The sequence below is a fragment of the Staurois parvus genome, unplaced genomic scaffold (genome assembly GCF_062004578.1).
Source record: "Staurois parvus isolate SC_StPar_1 unplaced genomic scaffold, SC_StPar_1.0 ptg000165l, whole genome shotgun sequence".
Taxonomy (NCBI): Eukaryota; Metazoa; Chordata; class Amphibia; order Anura; family Ranidae; genus Staurois; species Staurois parvus.
Genome location: NW_028317961.1, coordinates 2,046,660 through 2,066,732, shown reverse-complemented (window position 1 = coordinate 2,066,732; position 20,073 = coordinate 2,046,660). Strand labels below are relative to the sequence as shown.

At 38.4% G+C, this 20,073-nt stretch overlaps 1 protein-coding gene across 6 annotated transcripts in view; it reads right to left on the bottom strand.

Annotated features, from left to right (window-relative positions):
• Positions 1 to 20,073, bottom strand: part of LAMA2 (laminin subunit alpha 2) — a 1,220,316-nt gene that overhangs the window by 748,472 nt on the left and 451,771 nt on the right. For all 6 annotated transcript variants that reach the window (XM_089676131.1, XM_089676133.1, XM_089676134.1 and 3 more), the window contains exon 9: positions 16,227 to 16,326. In XM_089676131.1, coding sequence (XP_089532257.1) covers positions 16,227 to 16,326 — 100 coding nt within the window. The remainder of the gene's footprint in view (positions 1 to 16,226; positions 16,327 to 20,073) is intronic.

Sequence of the window (20,073 nt, the reverse complement as noted above, 5' to 3'; positions counted from 1 at the left end):
TCCTTTGCACTGTCAGCTTTGCTTTTCCCATCAAACATATACCTGAGGTCTGTATTTAAAATTTTTGGAACAATTGGAAATACGGGGACATGAGGGAGCTTGGCAAATGTAGGGTTGTGGTATTGAAGTATTTTTGTTTTGATGCTTTATTAAACTTTTAAGACAATACAGTGTAGTACTGGGAAGAAGAAACTCACAAGCTATAATATTAAACTGTTGTGTAACCTGCCAATTTCTACAAAAGTTGAGGGCTTTGGCTTTATTTTATAGAGTACACTTTCCTTTAGATTTTTGATCTGTTGTGGCTACTGCTTCCACCATTTAGGCCTATTACAGCTTGATAAATAATAAGGTATCAAGAGTATAATAATAATTAGGTATCAGGGGTACCTAAAAAATATTGGGTGCTCTGGATTTTTGAAACCAAGTTAAATGCATCAAAATATATTATATAGTCAAAATATGTGATACCAGAATGTGTTGCCGCTGAAAATTGTACTGCTTCTTAACACCACATAAAGGCAATCACAAGCTTGTAATTTAAAGGATTTCCCAAGTTAGTCTCAAAGTTGCATTAAAAGGAGGACCCTCTCTGTGCTGTGCATTATTTATTATACAAAGAATTCTTTGTTAAATGTTCCCTGTGGCAGTGCCCAAGCTTCCCCATGCCTTTTTGGAAATATGATTCCTAATGGCCTTGAAAATGGCCAAAATTTAGTTTCCTTGCATCCTTCACACAACGTTCACAAACCCCCTGCAACTCCAACCCAGGCACATTTGATGATTCCTAATTAGCTAAGAATGGCAACTGAAAAAAAATGGATGTAAAAAAAACAATAAACACAGTAATAAGGTAATCAAGGGAATACTGAACTAGAATGATGTATTTGAACCAAAGCACTGTTTAAAAACCTACAACTGTCATTTTATGAACTTTAGCTTTGCCACTGTGGACTGTACAAAAGCATGATGCAATGTAATGTTCATATGCAACATTTTCAACTTATAATGACTTGAACTGCAAAGAAGATGAACATTTTGTTTAAAGGAGAGTTGAAATGTACTACTGACCTCTGTCAAAAGTCTATGTCTGCCTCTGAAAGAGAGGAAAGTTGCTTTAAAACAACTAGTTGAAGGTTCAAGGTGTAACTAAAGATTAAAATTAGCTTCAATTGCAAGGAAATAAAGAAAACAGCATCATAGGCTTACTTATGTGTTTGTAAATGGGGAAAGGAATTACTTTTTTTTTTAAGAAAACGATTGCTTAAGGTGTATTTCCAGCCAAATTAGGATAACACCTACTTTATATTTATATGTTCCCATTCCCACAGCATAACTTAAAAAAAAATGCTGCTTACCTTATACATGTTATTTTCTAAAAAGTTAACTCTCCTATTTTCTGAAATGCTATGAGGGGGCTGGTTAGGTATATTTGCCCTAATTACTTCTATCTGTACGGGCAGCACAGTGGCTAAATGGTTAGTACTTCCGCCTAGCAGTACTAGGGTCGTTGGTTCAAATCCCAGCCATGGCACCGCCTGCCTGGAGTTTGCATGTTCTCCCTGTGCCTGCGTGAGTTTACTCCGGGTACTCCGGTTGGCCCAAACATGTGTATGTAAGTTAGGGACCTTAGATTGTACACCCCTTGATGGTTAGGGACTGATGTGAATGTACAATATATATGTGTAAAGCACTGTGTAAAATTGACAGCGCTATATAAGTACCTGAAATAAATAACTAATACTTGCAGTATGCAATGAGGTATGTATAAAAGTGTATACATTTTACAGGATTTTAATTGTGGGAACCGTTGAATACTAAGGATAAGGTTCAAGGACATTCAGCAGGAGTGCCAAGCTGAGCGTTGCATAATGCATGCACTGGGAACTCCCCCTCACTATAAAACTGCTATCCTAGCGGCTAATTGTCAGTGTTTTTGGAGTTACAAGTGTGAGAACAGTTGAAAACAATTGCTTTTTTTGCACTCACCTCTAGGGCTGAGCCTTTTGGCCAGGACCAGAAGATATTTTTATTCCTGGCCGAATGACCCACCATAGTATTGCACTATGGCACTAAGCACTTGTCCACTTGCCCTTTCCCTTTTGTTTTCTATGTTTGTTTGTCACTTGCACTTTGCATAGCACTGTACGCACTTTATCACTTTCCCAATTAGTAGGGTGTAGGTCCTCAGGCCTGCCCAGAAAGTCTTCGGTGGAGGAGGCATTTGGCCTTTTGGTCAGGTTCTCCCCCTCCTATGGGGGTCTCCCTTCAGGGGAGCCCCACTAAATACTCGGGGTGGCCTTGCTTTGGCCTTCTCAAGAAAGGGTTCCGCCGGTTATGGCCAGGTGGACCAGTGAATGCATCAGTCCCTGTCAGGAGCCTTGCACCCCAGGGTATCAGGGCTAGGTCCCTTTCTCTTCAGAGGAGGGACAGACTTACACTCTGTGCACTATTTTGTGAGCTTCACTTTTGTGTGCTCACTTTTTTTTGCACTGGGTGCCAGTTTTGTGAGTGTGTTCACTACACCGCGGGACTTCAAAAAATTGTGGGGAGAAAGAGTTTTGTGTTATTGAACTGTGCTGGTGTTCTACCACAGAGTTATGCAGTGTTATAAACAATGCTATAGTCAATGCTTTTAATCGATACTGACACATTGCAGTGAAGTGCAATTTGTGGGGCTAGGGAGAGTGGCGTGTTATCCCACCTGTATTTACTGTTAAAGAGACTTTTTTTGCATCTGTGTGTGTGTGTGTGTGTCAGCGTTAGGTTCATTGTCATTTTTTAAAGCACCCAAAAGCTCGTTATGACCTAGCTTCATACAGGTGAGTGGGGTTCTGGAGGGGGAGCATAAGTGAAAAACCTATCACTAATGGTTTGCTGACAAGACCACCCACTGTCACCAGTGTCACTTTGAATTTTGAATTTTTTAGTTTCTGGATGAGCAAGGAGCTTTGCAGAACCTAAACTTCATTCACTTGTATTGTTTGGTTTGCTATCTGGCTTGCTGACAAGACCACCTATTTTGAAACTGAAGAGTTTTGGAGGAGCAAGGTGCTCCGTAGCAATTGGACTTTATTCACATGCATTGTTTGGTTTAGTTTGTTTTTAGTTTAAAATTGTCACAATAAGGTTAATAACACATAAGTTCACCATAGTGCACTAGTTTGCATCTATTTTGGGGGAAGGTGCAATACACCCCCAATGAGATGCATGCACTCATAGGTTTAGGCATCATCAGCACTATCGTGTATTAGGCTTCATTTAGGTGGGGGGAGATGTATTATAGTTCCCCTCCTAAAGTATTTTTTGCTTATGGCTTTGTATATTGTATGCACTATTTTTATAATTTAGAGGCACACTCTTAATGAAGAGCACCACAGCACATATTCACATCATTACTTATGTTTGGAAAGAGAAACATGTTATAAGAATTTTGTATAAGGAGGTGCATTGTAGCACTCCGGACAAGGAGCACTTTCTACACTCTATAGAAACCACACGACTGCGCAGCAGTTTGACTCTCCTATCAATGTGATATAAATTGCCAAACGGGCAAAACAAGTCAGAGCTTAGCTTGCTGGGATCTCAAGTTCACAGTGTTGTGATCCTCCATTTTACAGTATGTAATGCCAAACAAGAAAAACAATCATAATGTTTCCAAAAAGCAAAAATCACAGAATCAAAAATGTTTGCAAAGTAGTTGGTAGTAAGTAGCAAACAAGTTTGACTGAGGGTGAAGGCAACAAGTAAAAACAATAAGAATATATCACAAATATGGCCATCCTGTATATTGTAGAGACTGGCTGCCCACCAAGCTAGCATTTGTATTTGATAACTATGTCAGATTAAGATATGGTGGTCAGATAAAGAGATAAAGGAAAAAATTATTTCACAATCAAGAGCTAGAAATACTCGATGACATGCAGCATACCATGTAAGTGGTTTAGCTAATCTGCAATGCAAGACCTAGAGACAAGGCAGGTTTGATCTTCCCAAAATATAAATTAGAGTGTGCTTTTTCAGAGCAACAAGCCAGAAAAACGGACCTGATTTGCAGAAAAACTGAACTGAACAACTACTGTATAAACGCTTGGTGTAGACTTCTTAGAGCCTTTTTGCTTTTCCACTAGAGGGAGTGAGCAGGCAGGTTACATGTAAAAAAAAGAAAATGAAGAACTATTTTTTTCTAAGTGTGTAGACTGAAAAATGTAACAGTTTTGTCGAACATCTTTTGGATAGGCCACAATTTTTGGAATGAGAGAGAAAAATCTGATTGCACCTTAAAATCTAAAATTTTGCATCTCTAAAAACAAATTGTGGCTTTTTTGGACACTGATGCTGGAACTAGCATGCAGATTTACACCACAGCTATAATTCTGGTTTGGACTGCCAATAGAGCTCTTGGCTGTGATTGAACACAGTCGATCAGTAGGTTGCAGCCATGAAACATTGGCCAAGCAATCACTGCAGGTGCCGGGCATGTGCCCTAAACCAGGAAGTAAGCGATGACGTATCAGTACATCGCTTTGCCTACAGCGCGCCCACAGGGCAGGCAGCAAGTGATTAACTTAGACTATATATTTGTAAAGATATTATATACATATTGTATACATTTAAGGCCAAGAATCTCATCCTTATTAAAGGAGAAGTGGGGTCAAAGTTACTTCTCTTGTAGGTCAAGGAGTGCACTTAGTCCTGCAAGACCCATATTCAGCCCAACACTCATTTCAAATCCCTTGTTTCTAATTTTTAGGGACTCTTTAATGACTGGCATAGTATCACTGGATTGGCGTAAGGCCAATGTGGTGCCAATATTTAAAAAGGGGTCAAAATCTTTACCAAGTAATTATAGACCTGTTAGTTTAACTTCTATAGTTGGGAAGATACTGGAGAGTTTAATAAAAGACCACATAGATGAGTTCTTGCTGGAAAAAAATATTTTAAGCAACAGACAGCATAGATTCATGAAAGACAGAAGTTGTCAAACAAATCTGATTTCTTTTTTATGAGGGGGTGAGCAAAACCTTGGACAGAGGGGTGGCGGTGGATGTGGTATACTTGGATTTTGCAAAAGCATTTGACACAGTTCCCCACACACGACTAATATGTAAGGTAAAGTCTACGGGCTTGGAAAAATCCGTATGTAAATGGATAGAAAACTGGCTAAAAGATCATATTCAGAGAGTAGTGGTTAATGATTCATACTTTGAATGGTCTGGGGTCATCAGTGGTGTACCCCAAGGTTCAGTGTTGGGACCCTTACTTTTTAATATATTTATAAACGATATAGGGTCTGAGATTAGAAATCCCATTTCAGTCTTTGCAGATGACACCAAGCTGTGCAGTGGAATAACATCTTTACAGGATGTCTTCAACTTACAAGCTGACCTCAATGCACTGTTTAATTGGGCAACTATGTGGCAAATGAGGTTTAATGTTGATAAATGTAAGGTTCTGCATTTGGGGGCTAAGAATATGCATGCATCATATATACTAGGGGGAGTACAACTGGGGGAATCAATGGTGGAGAAGGATCTGGGGGTTCTGGTAGATCACAAACTTAATAATGGCATGCAGTGCCAAGCTGCGGTTTCTAAAGTGAGCAAAATCCTCTCTTGTATTAAAAGAGGTATAGACTCCGGAGAGAGATATATCATATTACCCCGGTACAAATCATTAGTAAGACCTCATCTGGAATATACAGTTCAGTTTTGGGCACCAATTCACAAAAAGAACATTTGGGAACTTGAGAAAGTACAGAGAAGGGCAACTAAACTGATACGAGGCATGGAGGAGCTCAGCTATGAGGAAAGATTAGAGGAACTGAATTTATTCTCTCTTGAGAAGAGGAGATTAAGGGGGGATATGATCAACATGTATAAATATATCAGTGGTTCATATAGGGAACTCGGTGTAGAGCTATTCACCCTGAGGTCAACACAGAGGACAAGGGGGCACTCTTTACATCTGGGAGAAAAAAGACATTTAATCTCCAAACACGGAAAGGTTTCTTCACAGTGAGAGCTGTGAAAATGTGGAATAGACTCCCTCAAGAGTTGGTTCTAGCCAGCTCAGTGGATTGCTTCAAAAAAGGCCTGGATTCTTTCTTATATACACAGAATATAACTGGATACTCGCATTTATAGGTAAAGTTGATCCAGGGAATATCTGATTGCCTCTCGGGGGATCAGGAAGGAATTTTTTTCCCAGCAGGTGCAAATTGGATCATGCTTTGCTGTGTTTTTGTGTTTGCTTTCCTCTGGATCAACTGTGGGTGTAAGATTATAACTTTTTTTTTTCTACGGTTGAACTGGATGGACTGTTGTCTTTTTTCAGCCAGACTAACTATGTAACTATGTAACTCTGGAGGGATACCTACTTTAGTGTTCAGAGAGCATGCTGGCAGCTGAAATGCATACTGGGCAAGCTCTGGCCTGTAGTCCATCCTCATGACACGATAGTTGAAGGGGGAACATCCATTTGAAGGATCTCTGTATCCACTCTTACACCCAGCTAATCATCCACCATGTGATGTATCAGCTGCTGATAGGTGTTGGCAGCAGACAGACCTTGGTGCTGAAGACTGAAACATTTTTAAGGGCATCACTTAGGCATCCACCCGCACCACCACTCCTTTTACTGACAGGAGTCTCTAAGAAACCTAGTCCATGAGACATTATCCAGTCAGCCTCTGAAAATTAGTGACACTGCTTCCTCCATAGTGAATCCTCCAGGTGTTTCATCTTCTGCTTCCTCAGTGAGGGTAGGTTGAAGTATGTGACTTTCCCATTGTAAGATGAATCTTGAATGTGCCTGAGAGTTACGGTGCACCCACCACTGCAAGTGGGACTGAATTATATCATTGCTTCCTGGAGAACAAACTACAGAAGGGATGTGCCAACACCAGTGGCTGAGGGAATAGGAGGCATAACAGCCACTGGTCTTACAAACAGGAAAGCAAAGAGACTTAACAGCTTGATTTGAAAATAAATACGCCATTTAACAGCAACTACTGAGTTTAACGGAAGTTGGATGACATATTTAGTGAAGATAGGAAATCAGCAACATGAACATATAAAGATGTTTTGCTTTATTAGTTTCTTGAATGCTTAAAGTGGACTGGTGAATCAGAGTTTTTGCTAATAAACATGTCCAGTAAAAGGTTAAAAAAATCTAATTTCATAAAAAATTCAGGCAAAAATGTATTCTGCTATATAACTTTGCTAAAAAAAAATCCCAATACGTGCAAATTAATTGGTTTATGAGAAAGTTACAAATGGCGGTATAGATACTGTAATTTTTTTTCCCACTAGTAATGGCGACAATCCATGACTTATAGCGGGACTGCGGTAGGCATTCTGCAGGTAGGGCTTGTGCGTGATACGTGATTTTGCGCACCCCTGCTGCCCTGTAGCAGTATTTCTGCTATTGGGCAGTGGTAAAGCGGTTTACCAGTTTTATGTGTGTTTTTGTCCTTGGTATGATTTGTAACTGATTATTGCAAGCAATATTCTGTTAACATGCAGGTTATTTTGTTATTTCAGCAATGATCACGGATTACAGGTATTGTGATATATGAAGTGGTAGTGATTTAAAATGCATTATTACTGGGGATTTTATAGCACTGTATATTTATATTAATCTAAGATCACAAATATCAGGGGATAGCAATACAGCAGTGTGGGTACATTTATTTATTTTTTCATGCAGCCTGGATATTCTACACTAAACCACACTGTAAACTGTGGTGCCTTGATGAAGTAAACAGGTGGTGCATTGTTCTGCTGCAAACAAAGGGCAGGACAGATTCATGCTGCTGCTGACCCCAAAAAAAGATAAATTATTATATTAACTTAATAAATAAAACCCAAACAAAGAAAAGCTCAAATACAAAAGAACTTTAAAAATTTACGCCAAACCCCCACCCAAAATCACTACAAACAAAGTAAAAGCATTTATTTATTTATTGTTTAAGGGCAAAAGAAAAAGAAACTTACTACTCTTAAAGAAATGCAAAGAAACACCCCAACATAACAAAAAAATGGGGAACATCAGCAACATAACAACAATATCTGCCTCTGACACACACATGCACATGCGAAACGCATGTGCACAAGCAGGTGCACACAAAAGGCAGTCCTAAAAAGAACTGTTGGGTTGTAAGAAATCACAGTGAATGCAGGTTGACTTACACTCCACTCTTCCTAGAAACACAAACTGCAATTCACTGCAAAGTATCAGAGACAAATATGCAGCACTAAATTTAGAACTGTAAATAGCACTGAATACTGAATAAAGCACAAGGCAGCAGTAACACATTACACTAAACAACTCTCTCTCCCCACAATAATGTCAGCTTTCCCTCACTCTCAATATATTGACAAAGATCTGGTGATAAAGTAGCCTTTGAGCCCTGGTTGACACTGATGCGGTGAGGAATTTGCAGCGTTTTCAGCGCAAATACCACACCGCATCAGAATCGCACCCCATTCATGCGAACCGCTGCGGGTATGTGTATTAAGTAAACAACACCCCAAAAGCAGTCCAAAAAATGCGGTGTGATGTGAAGAATTGGATTGCGTAGGTGTGAATACCTATGCGATCCGATTCTAGTGTGGACCCAAAAAAGGGTCCTGCATGTTTTTGGTGCATGTGCGAGCGATTAGAGCCATACAAAATGTATGACTCCGGTCGCACCGCACACAATTTGCATTTGTGATTTGAACAGGAATGCGTTGCGTTTCCTGTGTGAATCACATGCAATATACCGCACCGCATGTGAACCCAGGCTTATAGTGTGTGGGCTGCAACTGAAACCCATCTTTAGCCAGTCTTGTGCCTGAGAAAAGGTCAGATGTAGGGGCGGACTGACAACTCATGGAACCTATGAAAAAGGTACCAGGGGCATCTCATGGGGCCCCCTACTGACCCCGGGGCCTCGGGCAGTGCCCGAGTTTCCAAATGGTCAGTCCGCCCCTGGTCAGGTGCAACACTTTAGCCATTGATTGCTTTGGCAATGCATTATGGGATGTTCATCAGAGAAATTCCCACCAAACGTCCCAAAGGTTCAGGATTCAGCAAATGTGCAACCCACAAATGTTCAGTCAGAACTTATACTTGGACCAAACACTCAGCTCATCTCTAATCTGCAGCATGACACTTAGGGGTGGACTGACAACTCATGGGGCCCCCGGGCTATAGGGAATCATGGGGCCCCTGTGTCCTTGCCCAAACTCAAAAAAGCCTATGAAAAAGGTACCAGGGACATCTCATGGGGCCCCCTACTGACCCCGGGTCCTCGGGCAGTGCCCGAGTTTCCAAATGGTTAGTCCGCCCCTGATGACACTGTAATTCCACATATAAACTGCCTAATTCCTGGAATTTGTGTTTGTGGTTTTGAGGTGTTTGGTGCACTCTGTGTTGACATATTATTAAACTTTGCACACAATACAGTGTGGTACTGAAGAGAGGATCACAAGCTATGTTATAAATTTGCTTTACCACTGTTTGCCAGTTTGTAGAAGTAGATGGCGGTATCTTTATATTTTTTAAAAGTATAACTTTCAGTAGATTTTTGCTTAATTGTTTCTGCTACTTCCACCGGTCAATTCTTATCTATTGCTGACACAAAAAAATGAGTTATCTTTGCAAAACTACCTATTAAACACTTTTTTGGAGTGGAAATCAATCACATTGGTTTACTGCTGTATGTAAGCCAAGGAATAATGTAAGAGTAAACAAATTAATTACAGAAAAAGTACTTTCATTTATGCACAGGGTATTGGGCATACACAGACATCTCAACCTCAGCATCTGCCTATTGCATATCACTAGCTTAAAATACAAAAAAGGTTAAAAACACCCTTATAACTTGCGCTTAGGTAAGTATAAAATTCCTTTTTATGCAGTGACTATGTGCCTCAAAAAATTAATCAAATCTCACTATGTGGCTCTATAAGCTATCATAACGTAAATCTGAAGCAAATAAAATCAAAACCAGAAACAGAAATATTTTTAAATAAATCAGAAAAAAAGGCTGCTACTACTACATAAGACGCCCAGTAGGAAGGGTGAAACGCGTCAGTGATGAGAGCCATGGTGACATCACTTCTGGTTGGTGGAGTGCACGCTGTTGCGCTGTTTCTGTTTGACACTTATATGCTTGGCATTATATTTAATCATGTGAGTGCAATGTATTTATTTTGCCTGATAATTTTAATAAATGGAATTACGCTATTTGGTCCCTCTCTTCACTTCCTATGAATACCTACATCTTATGACCGCTGAATCTGATCTTCTCAAAAAAGGAACCACTCCACATTGAGGAGAACTACAAGACCCAGCAATACCAGGATTTTCCCACTAAGCGTACCAGACTTTTATTTAAACCTAAGAGTCCACTCAAGACGGTGAGTGAGGGGGATTACCGGTAGGGAGCACAGTGTGTTAATAAACACTTTTTAACCACTTCCATGCAGCCCTATAGCAGAAATACTGCTAAAGGGTGGCACAGGTGCGCAAAATCAAGTATATATACGTGATTTTGACGTTTTGGGTAGGGGGCGCTGTCTCGGCTATCAATCACCGGGTCCCTGCTGGTGATTCCCCACTGTCACCCGGCAATCTCTGACGATTTCCGACAGGGGAGAGACCTGTATGTAAACAATACAGATATCTCCCCTGTCAGCTCCTGCATAGCAGAGCCATACAAAGCAGTGTGCGTACAGTGAAACACACACACAGCCCCCATAGTAAAACAGCACACAGCACACAGTTAACCCTTTGATTTCCGCAGATTTTAACCCCTTCCTGCCCAGTGCCATTAGTGCAGTGTCAGTGCTTTTTATTATCACTGATCACTGTATTGGTGTCACTGGGGATGTCAGTGACACCAAGTCATTTCCCCCCAGTGTCAGAATGCCTGCTGCAGTCTCACTATAAGTTACTGATCCTAGTAAAGATAAACAAAAAAAATTCCTGTATATATACTGCCATTTGTAAACACTATAATGTTCATGTAAACCTAATAATTTACACGTATTGGGATTTGTTTTAGCAAAGACATGTGGCAGAATACATTTTGGCCTAAATTTATGATGAAACTCTATTGTTTAAATTTTTTTACTGGACATATTTAATAGTAAAAGTAAAAAATATAGTTTTTTTTTTCAAAATTGTCGTTTTTGTTTATAGCGCAAAAAATAAAAAAAAATGCACAGGTGATCAAATACCACCAAAAGAAAGCTCTATTTGTGGTAAAAAAAAAAAGGCCATAAATTTCATCTGGTTGCAGTGTTGCATAACCGCTCAGTTGACAGTTAAAGTAATGCAACTCCTTATTGCCAAAAATTGGCCTGGTCAGGAAGGGGGGTGAATCCTCTGGAGGGCAAGTGGTTAAGAAGAATACAGTACAGACATGATTTAAGAGCCTGCACAGTTTTGCACATTTATGGACTTTGAATAGTGTAATTGAACAATATGACACTACTTATATATTTGTGTATTTATGAATAGGTAGCACTTAACTACCCCTATTGTTTAGTGGGAACATGTTCCCTTTAACAGAACAGGAAATACTATTCTTGCTGGCTGCTAGGAAATTCACACAATAGATAAAAACCTGAGAAAATGAAACAATGAAATATAATACTAACACAATGGCTACTGCCTACCCCTCTATACTGGATGATCTTCAGAACATATTACATAATTTAAGGCTAACAGACAAAACTAATACAAATAATGGAATAATGCCCTTCATACCAAAAATTGCTTCTTGGTCTGCATATCTCAGTTCCAAGCTTACCAGAGCCCAGCTAATAGAAATAATATCAGATTTGCAATATACTTTCTGGAATACAATACAAAGTTACAGGGTACGGTGGGCAGATTAGACGTTCTTTAATTAGTGCAGGGGCAGAGACAGAGTAAGCCCACAACATGATGAATGCTGTTCCATAGGGGACTAGATTAGCAAGGTGTTGGCTACTTTGTTCAGTGTTAAATATTACTAGTTATTGTTGTGCTCAAAAGTTTACATACCCTGGCAGAAATAGTGAAATTTTGGCATTGATATTGAAAATATGACTGATCATGCCAAAAAAAGCTCTTTTATTGAAGGATGATGATCATTTGAAGCAATTTATTATCAAATAGTTGTTTGGCTCCTTTTTAAATCATAATGATAATAGAAATCACCCAGATCAAAAAAGAGATTCCTGAACTTTCCACTTCTTAATAGGTGATTTAACAGAACTGATTGGCATATTCAAGGCTTTGGACATCTTTATATGTCCTTTTCCATCTTTATAAAGTTCCATTACCTTGTTGTGCAGGACTTTTGACAGTTCTTTTCTGATCCCCATGGCTCAGTATCTAGCCTAGTCAGGGCTTCCACGTAAGAGCTAACTCATTGACTATTTATACACTGACACTAATTGCAATTTAAAAAGACACAGATGTGGACATTAACCTCTAATTGGCATTTTAACCCGTGTGTGTCACCTTGTGTGTCTGTACCAAGGCCAAACATTCCAGGGTATGTAAAGTTTTGATTAGGGCTATTTGGGTGATTTCTGTTATCATTATGATTTAAGAAGGAGCCAAACAACTATTTGATAATAAATGGCTTCATATGATCATCATCCTTCAATAACAGAGCATTTTTTCTGGCATTATCAGTCATATTTTCAATATCAATGCTAAAATTTCACAATTTCTGCCAGGGTATGCAAACTTTTGAGCACAACTGTACTTGTTCTATAACACTACCTTACAACTATGGCTGTGAAGCCAAATTTAGGTAGGTTATAATGTTGAGCTATTTGTACATGCAAGGAGATGGAAAAGTAAAGAACTTTGTTAATCAAGAACATATAGAAAATATATTGGCGAGGAAATCATATTATTATGTATGCCACAAAGGTTGTATCAATACCGCCTACAGATTATTTCTTAAATTGTATAAATCAATGAACATTGCAAAGTTGTTCCTGTACTTTCTTGCAATAACTAAAAAAAGATATACATGCTTAAAAAAAAAAAAGAAAGTGCATCTAGTTTATGTGCTAATAGAATGTGGTGCTACTTATGCTGTCCCAGAAATGTAGTGTAAAACCATGTACTAACTAAGGCATCCACTATGCATGTTATTTAAAGGATTTTTGTATTTTCTAGCTGCCTGAAAAGACCCTCTTACCACTGAATGGTAACTTATTTCTTTTTTTTTGTTCACCATGCCCTTTCATTGATAAACGTACCAATTTTTTTTATTATTTGATGCAACAATTTCCATCTATAACCAGTACTAGAGATAACCATAAAAATAATGCAGTTGGTTGCTTGAGACAATGTCCACACACCTTTGCATTTTTGATACACATGTATTTCTATTGAAATCTGTGAAAAGCAAAAGCTTTAAAATGCATGTCAAAAAGTGCTGTTTGTTGGAAAATGTAAAAACAAAGAGGTGTAAAGTCTAAAGGAAGGTTACTATACAGTATGTAGCTTTGTTGCAAAACAATCTGTGAACTGTTGTTATTATTATTATACATAATATGAGTTAACCGCTTCCCAGCCAGTTAAAAGGATATAAATGCCGGGAGGTGGAGGCTTGCATTTCGATCACGTGACCCTGGTGATTGGCTGTAAAGAAATCATATGATTAGAAAGCTCCCAATCGCAAGTATGCATCAGGAGCTTTCTGGTACATGTTCATTACTGTGCTGGGAGCATGCAGGGAGCGTGCTATAAGCACAGTAAAGTGTTTACGTTAAACTGTATATATGTGGCCATTTGGCGTTAAAGCCCACCCACTGAGAGGCAGCATGTAAGTGTATGGCTGGCAGTAAGAGTTTAATATTGTGGAAAGCACTTCTTTAGTTTCAATTTGCATCCTTTTACCATGCGTGTCTAGTGCATGCACTTTTAACTTTTGTACTGAATTTGAACCTTTGTTACAAATTATTACCAAAAGGCCTCTGAGGGCTTTTTAAACACAGTACTAAACACTTTCTGCATACACTGTGTACTCTGTACAAATCCTTAGCCAGGAAAGCTGCTGTTTACAACCTACCCTGGACACAGGCAGTGAGCTTCCAGGCTCAGCATTTCTGCAGAGTTTTAGCCACACGCAGCATTTAGCCACCTCTGAATGCCTCAAACTATGCACCCCTGACCACCCATGCAAACATAACCTCAGTGTGATCCTAACTGCTAAACATGTACAGTGAAGGAAATAAGTATTTGATCCCCTGCTGATTTTGAATGGTAGGTGTATTGTAACACTGAGAGACAGAATAGAAACAAAAAAAATCAAAAGAAATGCATGTCTAACAAATTATGTACTGATTTGCATGTTCATGAGGGAAATAAGTATTTGATCCCCTTCACAAAACATGACTTTGTTGCCTTGGCCGTGTGTTTTGGGTCATTTTCATGCTGGAACACCCATCCACGACCCATTTTCAATGCCCTGGCTGAGGGAAGAAGATTCTCACCCAAGATTTGACAGTACATTGCCCCGTCCAACATCCCTTTGATGCAGTGCAGTTGTCCTGTCTCCTTAGCAGAAAAACACCTCCAAAGCAGAATGTTTCCACCACCATGTTTGACAGTTGGGATGGTGTTCTTGGGGTCATAGGCAGCATTCCTCCTCCTCTAAACACGGCGAGTTGAGTTGATGCCAAAAAGCTCGATTTTGGTCTCATCTGACCACAACACTTTCAACCAGTCCTCCTCTGCATCATTCAGATGTTCAGTGGCAAACTTCAGACAGGCCTGGACATGTGCTTTCTTGAGCAGAGGGACCTTGCAGGCACTGCAGGATTTCAATCCTTGTCGGCGTAGTGTGTTACCAATTGTTTTCTTGGTGACCGTGGTTCCAGCTGCCTGGAGATCATTGACAAGATCTTCATGTGTAGTTCTGGGATGATTCCTCACTGTTTGTCATGATCATTGACACTCCACGAGGTGAGATCTTGCATGGTGCATAGGACCTAGGGAGACTGACAGTTGATTTGTGTTTCTACCATTTGCAAATGATTGCACCAACTGTTGTCACCTTCTCACTAAGCTGCTTGGCGATAGTTTTGTAGCCCAGTCCAGCCTTGTGTAGGTCTACAGTCTTGTCCCTGACATCCTTGGACAGCTCTTTGGTCTTTGCCATGGTGGAGAGTTTGGAATCTGATTGTTTGATTGCTCCTGTGGACAGGTGTCTTTTATACAGGTAACAAAATGAGATTAGCAGCACTCCCTTTAAGAGACTGCTTCTAATCTCAGCTTACCTGTATGAAAGACACCTGGTAGCCAGAAATCCTGCTGAATGATAGGGGATCAAATATTTATTTTTCTCATGAACATGCAAATCAGTGCATAATTTGTTAGACATGCATTTCTTTTGAATTTGTTGTTGCTATTCTGTCTCTCAGTGTTACAATACACCTACCATTCGATTTTTAGACTGATCATTTCTTTGTGAGTGGGCAAACATTCAAACTCAGCAGTGGATCAAATACTTATTTTTTTCATTGTATGTTAAAATAAGTAAATAATATAATATGTGAATTTCATATATCATATGTGTATTGTAAAAAAAAATAAACAAAAAGCATATTAAACGCTATATAAATTTTTTAAAAATCAGACATTTCTAGTTATGGATCAGAAAATTAAAACAGCTTTCAATATTTTTAATGGATCATGATTGACAGTTTACTAATATAGCTACAAGTATCAAATAAAATTATCTTTTTAGATTTAGGGTTAAAGTAAGCTTTTTATACAAGCATTGCTAGTTTGCTACTACCATGTCATAATTTTTCTCAAACAGTGGGATAGTTATGATTACAGAACAACTCAGTGATAGAGGTGTATGAACCAATCTACTGGCTTCAAAATCTGACTTGGCTGAGACCATGCCAATGATATCTACGTATGGCTGGTCAATCAGCTAAAAGTCTTCTGCAGCCTCTCCTTCTGTCTGCTATGATTGGAAAATATATTATTGGCGATCATGGGGGTAACAGAATATGGTATAAACACCAGTGCTAATTACTGTACTTGACTGTACACGTTCAATACTATGCAGTATTCAAAAGTACTACAGTTCAATATTGTTTAAATAGTAAAATAAATTAAAAGTCAACAATTGAGCACATACAGTATAACCAATTTGATTACACTGTTAAGCACGCATGTTTGTATGAATAGGCACTTTAAAAAATTACCTTCTATAGCTTCCTTCATATCTTTGGCACAAACACCATGTAAAGATCCAACTGGGTTACAGTCACATGGACGACAAGGTTTAGGATGGTTTGATGTCAGCTAACAAAATAAACAACATAATATTAGTTTTCATCATCTCTTAAATAAGAAGTTTCAGAATTAAGCTATACAAGTATTAACAATTATTATTGATTGGTATGCATCTGACAATTCACATAAGTGTTTTATGTTTTTTAGATTTCTGTAATCAGCAAGGTTAAAAGAATCTAAGAAATGAATGTAATATATTGCAGCGTATGACTTCTTAGAGGAGATGGTTGCATTACTTTTCCTTTTTTTGGGGGGGGGTCCTCTATTTTAACCTAATGTTTCTGCCAGTAACGTCCTTCCTTTCAAATGGGGATAACTCTCATTCACTGTACTGTATCCATAAAAGAGCAGAATTGTCACCCTAAGAAAGGAGGTGTGCATAAGAACTCCCCCTCTTCTCACTGATTTAGCTTAGGGAGGTGTTCTGTAGCACACATTAGTGAACTAGGCAGGGCTGATAACATTCGTTGCTAAAAACCTGCAGAATTCACAGGAAAACACTGAATTTCTGGCAGGATATTTTTTGCACTTGTCAAACAGATATAACAAAATGCTTTCAATTGTATATTTAACAGACCAAAAGTAAGACTCATTGCTTATTAATATACACACAAAAAAGAACAGCAAGATCCATCGCTTCCCGCCTTATTTCAGGTTAAAAGTAAGAGTTGGATTGGCATGATGGTAAAACACACAGTATATAAAAATATATAAGTATACCAAGTTAACAATCATATATTATTAATCAGAACAACATTGATGAAAATTACATGCTAAACATAATATATCTATAACACTGGCATGTACTGTATACCACATAAATACAAATACATCATTACCCACTGGCTCATATAAAAGGCTAACATCCACCTGGAATTTAAAGTATATGTATAGTCAAGCTTTTTAGTTGGGAAAAGCTAAAACTCTTGTTAGTTTATATTTTGCTTCATCTGTCCTATTGTAGAAATTTGCCTGCACTTCCTGTACCAAAGATGAAAAACATACATAGTTGTACCAGGAACAAGTACCTGTTCAACTTTTTTTGGATGTACTGCTATATGTTGTAATACATTTCTGTGCCTTGTATTGCATAAAAATACAGACATGCTGCACTTTTATTTAATGATCACAACACACTTGTATGGTGGGAACAGGGCACACAGAAGACAATAGTTTTTTTCTCAGTGGCGCTTATGTTGAGACTGAGTTGATCAATGCAAACCAAAGCAGCTCAGCACACCTGCTGTGAATGAGCCTGTATCTCTTGTTCTGGTGACATTTATGAAATTTTGGATTTCCCTTCATTTTCTACTGAGGGTGACAATGTTCACCAGTACAATCAGAGAGGGTGAATCTACCTTGAAAGGGGTTCTAATCCTTCCACACTCCAAAACCAAGACCAAAAAAAAGTTTGCAATACATAAACTTTAATTCCATGGAAAAACAAGATTAGAGGTAACAATTTAATAAGCCTCTATATACTATAACTACAGTCTCCATTTCTGTTTGGGGATATGAACACGCCTTTACTAGCATGCAATGAGAAACCAGACATGTCCAAAAAATAGACTTACTGGGAAAGTTTGGAGACATACTATTATATTTGCATTACCAAAGTAGAACTTAAAATGGAACTAAACCCTCCTATCATTTTCAGCCAAAGAAGCTGCTATCTTGGCCTCTTTTTGATCTTCAACTGCCATGATGCTGCACATGTGATCAGTTATGACACCAGCCATTTGATGGTTTTGTTAAGAGCACTACCAATGTAGCAGCTACATTGCTGGGAATGTAACTGTTTTTTTTTTTAAACTGTTAGAGTGATGGGTTTAGTTCCACTTTCATTTAAAACCATTTTCTCTTTGTTTTGTGTTAAAACAATCAGGAGATCCCATAACTGGCAGTTGTCACTGTAACAAGTGTCCCCATAAGAAAATTTTCCCTCGACTCTTGTTCTGAGGAAAACTTCTGCATTTCTTTTCAATTTCTGTCACAGTGTAAGTGGTCACCGGTACATGTAGTGATGGTGGAGTTTTCTAACTGGCTAACAGGTAATAGTAAAACCTGACAGAGATTTTAATCCTTGCCAATTCCTATACAAACTGAAAAAAAAATCCATATCGATATTAATTAACATGATTCTGATAATTATATTAAGATGTTGAGAATGTCATAAGGGTTATATAAATGGAATACTCAGATGCATTAGTACTCTTTCTTATAATAGTTTGGTACAGAAGCTGAGGATGCAAGGACTAGGGGAAAGATTTATACAGGGGTAAACAACTGGTTAAAAGACCAGAAGGATCTGTACTAGGCTCAGTTCTTTCTAATTTTTTATTAATGTCCTGGTGAACGAAGGAGAAATTAGTTTTGAGTTTTTTTGCTGCTGATTTAAAATGATGTTGAATTATTAAAACTCAGCAAGACAGAGACACATTACAGAAGAAACTTGACAAAAGGGAAGCAGAATCAGTTAAACGGATGATTAAATGTAATGTTAATAAATGGTAAGGTTATGCAGCAAGGCTACAATACTGATTTTAACCACTATACATGACAATGAATGCAGTTAAGGAAAATCAGATTTCAAAAAGGAATTTACAGTACCGGTTAGAAGTAAACGGAGTAACAGCACTTATAGAAAGCATTAACTATAAAAGGAAATAAACGTATAAAAAGCATTGGCTATAAAAGAAAATACAATAATTGCGTGTTTATAAAAAATATATATAAAAACATATGAATATAAAAAATATTTATAAACGGTGAAATGCATACAGTATAGCATTGCACCTGTAATATCATTAACATATCGGATGCTATACTGTAAGAAGGACAAAGGGTATATGAAACAGGTTCACATAGACATGGGTAATTAATAAAAGCCATGGATGGTCTCTCTTATGATAAAAGGTTTGAAAATCAGGCTTATTTATTTTTTGGAAAAAGGTAACATAGACTGGATTAAAGTGATTCTTCAGACAAAAACATAACCTTGTCACATGAAAGCTGTCCTTAATCATTGTTCGTTGAAAATATGTGATTTTTCTGTCTATATCTGGGTTAAAAATGATAATATTTTCCATTGATTGTGAATTTATATGCCTTGCTGACCTATTTCTGTTGGTGTACTGACAATGCTGTCTAGCAACAATAAAAACAGGTGCTCTCTGCATAGTTGGGAGCTGGAAGTGCCGTTCTGTTCAGCCCTAGATGATTGAACCTCTGTCTGCCTGAACTGGCACAGTTTGATAGAGCTCTTGCACCATTTAGTCCATTCCACCACTACAGCTCCTCCTCTCCTCCTTCTCTCAGCTTTCAGGAGAGGATGCAAAGCTATAAGTAAACAACACAAGCATATCAGTTCCTTTTTTGTTTCATTGTTGGAAGAAAGTCTCTGTCCATGGCTTGTTTCATTCCTGCATAGTACAGATGGGTTGCAGTGCCATGATGGCATCAAATCACACTACAATATTTAGAAGGATCATTTTTGATTTCTAGTAAGCTGGGATTGCACTGACTTTACAACTACTTTAATAAAAGTATGATAAAATGCAATATATAGAATTTTCAAGTAAATATTTTGGCTCAGAGACTGGGTGAAGGACAAAGGAGGAAAGAGCACTTTACCAAAATGAGAGTAAAGGTTTTTCTATGGTGTCCAATGTTAACCTCTTCCTGCAATGACTGTGCTTCCCAGTCATGTGATCACTGTGATTGCCTGATTATGACATGGAGCCCACCCCACTGGCT